The following is a 5,724-nucleotide window of genomic DNA, read 5'->3' on the forward strand; positions in this document are numbered from 1 at the left end:
TTTTGTTTAGAAATAGTATCTATAACTAGGAGCATTCTGAATAAAAAACGAGACAATAATGAAACCTTAAAAGAGTATAGTTACTAATCTCTTGCGACTAATAATTAGCTGTAGCATTATGTTCTGAGTTCACTCAATACGAGCCTATTAAAATAAAGGTTTTATTCGTAATAAATAAAATAAAAATACTTATTGAAGGTTAAAAGCTAAGGGTTACAAGTGATCGAAGACTACAACGTTTTGATAAAAATAGATGATATTAATGGACATAATTCATAATGACCTATCGAAGCTTTGTAAGTCCGTTATAAGAAGACTTATGTCATTTATATACTATTTGTTATTGATATTGATATATTGTTTGATTTTCAGAATTTACACACTTAAAAAATTCGCTTAATATGATTCAATTGATTATCGTAACCAGGGTTGCAATCATCGGAAAGTAAAATCCGAGGCAATCGGCAGACTAAAATTAAAAACTATAAACTAAAAAAAAATAGAAAAAAAAATTATGTTACTTACATGCCCTGGTGAATTGCATTCTTTAATGTCTTTGGTGCTAAACTGCCTGGTCCGTTCATACTGATTGTACTACATTTAATGTCAACATCAGTTATGTTAGAAGCTCCTTTATCTGCACAGTAAGATTTGCTGTTTCCCGTAATTCCAACTATCAATGATATTACACTGCAGCTTTCTTCTTCAGCTGAGGGATCTACCACGCATTTTTCTCCTATTTTACATAGCGTTACCTAAAATTAAAATTCGTATTTTAGTACAAGCATCAATGCAGTGGCGTAGCGTGATTGTCTTCCGCCCGGGTCGAAGACAAATTTGCCGCCCTTTTATTTCGGTATTTCACTTTGATCATCAACCACTACACGTAGGTACTTATTTGCACAAAAATTATAGTTTTAAAGCGTAACATACATTACGATACGTCAATGTGAAATGGATAACTGACAATCAATCAATAAAACTTTCTTTGAATTGTCAAAGCATCACGTCCTTCCTTACTATTATAAAATTCGGGGAATCCCCGCAGGTCAGTATAGACGGTGTTGCCAGTTCAATCGGTCCAAATTAGTAGTTGCAATAAAAATATGAAATGGTTCAAATATTTTTATTATTTATTGAGAAATTTTGCCGCCCCCTAAAAAGTGCCGCTCGAGACGGGCGCCCCCCCCCCGCCTCCAACACACTGCATCAATGTTGAAATTGGAAAGATAAACATCAGGTTTTCAAGAAAAAAAGTGTATGTGACCATAGTAATTTCTAGCTATTGCTTGAATGGTTCTGAACTCAGCCATTATACCAAAATATATTCCCAAAGCAATTATGAATTCTGATCTAAAGGGTATATTTAAAAATATCAGATAGTCATAGTGAAGCATAACATCATTAGTAATAATATATTATAAATGGTATATTTTTGACCCACATCTTTGTCTAAATGGGCCACAAAATAATATTAACTTACCAACAAAGGTGCAGAACCAACATCTAGAAATTTGAAATCATAAGGATCATCTGAGAGTTGTAAATCAACATTTCCTCCATCCATCAACAAGGCTTTTACTAATGGTATCCTTGTGTTAAACAGAGCTGCTTTGGTTGCTAATGAAACTGCATCAAACAAATTACCCCCACATTCCAAGATCTGAAATAACATTGCATATGCCATTATAGTACAGAATCCCTGGTACACTTTTCATCATTTATTACTAACAAGCTGATTTTTCGTGAGTACATAGGCGGCACTGAAAATTTCGGGAATTAACGAAGTGACACAACATTACTATTTAAAAATGTATTTATTGCTTTTCGAAGTATTCTCCGCGAAATTTGACACATTTTTCCATACGATGGAACCAATCATTGAAGCAACCATTCCATTCGGAAGTTGGGGTCTCCAAAATAGCCGTTTTGTAGGCGTCCACACTGTCCACAGCTTCTTCAGGTGATGAAAATCTCTGTCCACGCAATTTATTCTTTATTTTAGGGAAAGTATAGAAATCATTAGGGCTTAGGTCGGGGCTGTACGGCGGATGGTCTAATAATTCTATGTTTTCTTGCTCTAAAAACTCTTTTGTTCTGTGCGCGGTGTGAGAACTCGCATTGTCGTGATGGAGGATGATGCGGCGGCTGCAGTTCTCTTTACGGAGTTCAGAAACGACCTGTGGCAAACAAATGCTAGCATACCATTCTGCATTAACCGTTCTTTGTCCCTCAAGAGGAATAGTCGTAACATGGCCGGTTTTGGAGACAAACGTGGCCACCATTTTTTTTGCAACACTCCGTGAACGAACAATTTTTGTTGGCTTTAACTCATTTTCGAAGACCCAAACTCGTGACTGGTTTCTTGTTTCGGGTTCGTACGCGTATATCCAGGATTCGTCACCTGATACAATGTTGTATACAGCATTTGAGGATCCTGCGTGTCTGAGAATCTTTCGAGAGTTCTGACGCACCAAGTAACGCGAGCCGCTTTTTGCTCTTCACAGAGCGAATGCGGTATCCATCGGGAAAACAACTTTTTTACACCTAATTGTTCATGCAAGATTATTTGTATTTGACTCATGCCAATATCTAAAGTTGCCTGAATTTCGCGGTATGTCACATGTCGATCTTCCTCAATCAGCTTACGCACAGCATCAACGTTTTCTTGGGTGACTGCAGTTTTTGGACGACCTTGACGGGGATCATCACTGAGCTTGACACGTCCACGTTGAAACTCAGCAAACCAGCGATAAATTGTGGTTTTGGATGGGGCTTCATCACCAAATGCAGAAATCATCCGGTCAACACACTGTTTTTGTGTTAAGCCACTTCGGAAGTCATAATAAATCATCGCTATTGAATTTTCTCGAGTCAATTCCATTTTCTCAACGACTAAACAAGTTTGACAAAACCTCGTGACAAGACCGAGAATCTTTTTTTAAATAAATAAATGGTATTCGATTTTTAAAACCAAGGAGTTTTCAATTAAAAAGATTTTAATATGACAGGAACAGTGGAAATATTCCATTCCCGATACTTTTAGTGCAGCCCTCGTGGCTTCCTTTTGACTAGACGCCTAACTTTTTTCATTACAGTAACGTTGGTAAATGGTAGCTTACTAGATGGTAGAGGTAGCAAGAATAAAATATGTTAACAAAAAAAAATCAGATTGTTAGTAATAAATGATGAAAAGTGTATCAGGGATCCTGTATTATTGATCAGGGAATCAGATCATTTGAGATTTTTGACAAGATTTCAAGACACTGAAAAAATTACTCTATATCAATCAGATTAATGATTTTTTATAAACAACAACTTAGGGGAGCATCTTGTGGTGTAAGGAATGATAGAGACTACAAGACTGCGCATGCAGAAGTTCGCTGTTACAATGTACTGACCTAAATGGTCCCATCAATGAGTGCCCAATAAGGGCCATGGTATGTGAGAAATGGCAACGTCTTGTGAAGCTTACCACCACCCAAATTGATGACCATGACCACTATACCAAGATTGCAAGTGACTAAGAAGAAATATACAACAAACTTGAAAGCAAACATTGTGTAATTTTTTTTTTTTATTCTCTATATCTAATTGCTGGTAACTTAAGGGATTATTTCAGCGACACTAAGACTTGAAATAAATAAAAATAAAAATCAGATACCACAAATAATTGTAAAATGAAGATTTTTAATTGCTATTCTTGATTACAGGTAGATAGCACTTCATATCTATTTCTGTCGTAAAGTAATCAGGGAGACTAGTAGGCTAAGCTCAGCTTTGCTTTTTTATAACATACCAATATATCAACATAAAGTTTCCAGCACTGTTTGCCTTCTACAATGCATAGTTGCTTCAAATCAAAGGCTTGTGATGAGTGATATGCTCTTTGCATTGTGTTTGAAATGCTGCTAGCTAAATTTTCTCCACCACGCCCTTCGAATTCCGGTGTGGCATTTGCTGAGCTAGAAATATGAATAAAATTTCATTATGTCACCCACATTTTACTTTCAAGAAATTATTTTTATGACTATAGCTACATAGCAATTTTGTTCCATTTCCTCATTTATTTATTTCTCTTTATACCTTATCTTGCAGAGACTTATGACCATCATGTTAGGTACACTGTTTTTGTATCATTTAATTTTGATATTTCAAGGGAATGTATGGTCCCAAAGGAAAGCGGTGTTTACCAATTGCATTCAGTTTACTTGGCACAATTCAGATATTTTTATACTTTGTTTAGGTAATTAATATTGTTCTCCATTAATGATGGGTTAGTCATTTGAGTCGTCTATTATCAAAGGCGGCAATCTGTACATTTGGACAAAAAAATTTTATTGATATGTCAATACAGATTGATTTGAATATAATCGTCTCCTTCAAAGAATACGGTTCAAAACCTGCATTAAATAAAGGTTAATAGTTAACCTGTTATTTATCTAAGATGTCGTTCCGAAGAGTTTTGTGACTGCCAATGGAATACAAAGTCAATAATTCGTTTTTCTGATTTACCAATCATTGTCCAAAAGTCAGATTGCCGGCTTTGATAATAGTCGACTCATTTCATCCCTTAAGACTTTGGAAATAGTTTGTTTATCCCTGTATAATTTTATTGAAACTATGTAATCTAGGTCTTTATTTACCAATCAACAAAAAACTCAATTTTTCCCATATCTGGTTTGTCTGGCTTTGGTGTATCTATTTCTGTTTTAATGCCAACTAAAATGTCTGTGTTTGCTAGACGAAGCCGCGCTGAGCCACTTGCGTGGCTCACTACATCTGTTTCTAGTTCCATGGGCCTATAGTCAATGTTTGATCGGCCATCGGAACGAAAGTCCTCCTGAAAACAGAATTCCAAACTGTAGTTAAACGTATTAAAAATAATAATAATTTTTCACTAATAGTGTAATAGAGGATCGATTTTAAAAAAAGATATAAGTTCAATTATTGGACAAAAATAACCAAGGATTACAAATGAGGCCCTCAGTTCCTACCAAACTTATTAGTCTTCCAGTTAATTTTTATTTCACGAATAAAAACATTTATAGTGAATACACTTATACTAGAAATCAGCAAATTGTCCAGTACTTTTGCAAGATTTTAGTATTAATATTCTTATAACCTAAAAATGTTAATCTCAAATTTGACTTACTTGTACACCGTGAACAATAAAAACTTTTTCTGTAGAACTTAATAACAGTCCTGCCATGTTTATTGTTTCTGTTTATTTACGAAAGTAACGAAAGTTTTATCATTTATGTTCACTAAAAATTCGCCTAAGTTACCCGCTACTCCGCTACCCGCACCAGTTGACAGTTGATTGTAAATAAATAAGTATTTATGTTTTTCATGGACAGGCAAAGGAGGCTGAGTTTATACGTGTAATTTTTTTGTAAAAAGGCTGAAACAACGACTTGTATGAAAATGAAATTAATTTTGAAATAAAATTTCATGAAATGATAACTAATTGAGGTGACTTAAGACAACGCTTTAGGTGCTAAATGAGGTGATATGAAATAATCGCTCAGTAAAAAAAAGGAATTTCCAAAAGTTGACTGGACTTTTGTAAGAACTCGAGAAACCACATCTAGCTATTTTGTTCCATTTACCCATTCATGAACATTTCTATACATATTTCTGTCCAACATAGTTCTGTCAAGGGGAGTAAATAAACAGATTTCTTATAATAGTGAAATTTAATTACTGCTTTTTTATGAAATA

The 5,724-nt window shown here is 34.7% G+C and overlaps 1 protein-coding gene across 1 annotated transcript; it reads right to left on the reverse strand.

Moving 5' to 3' along the window:
• Positions 1–269: 269 nt before the first annotated feature.
• On the reverse strand, positions 270–5,300 carry LOC733040 (exosc7 protein; the record flags this gene model as incomplete). Its single annotated transcript, NM_001047032.1, is given in 5 exon segments — positions 270–755; positions 1,484–1,663; positions 3,800–3,965; positions 4,647–4,843; positions 5,156–5,300. Coding segments are annotated over 5 exon segments (834 nt in total). The 3' UTR covers positions 270–521.
• Positions 5,301–5,724: the final 424 nt, after the last annotated feature.

Source organism: Bombyx mori, chromosome 5 (assembly GCF_030269925.1).
Source record: "Bombyx mori chromosome 5, ASM3026992v2".
NCBI classification, from domain to species: Eukaryota; Metazoa; Arthropoda; class Insecta; order Lepidoptera; family Bombycidae; genus Bombyx; species Bombyx mori.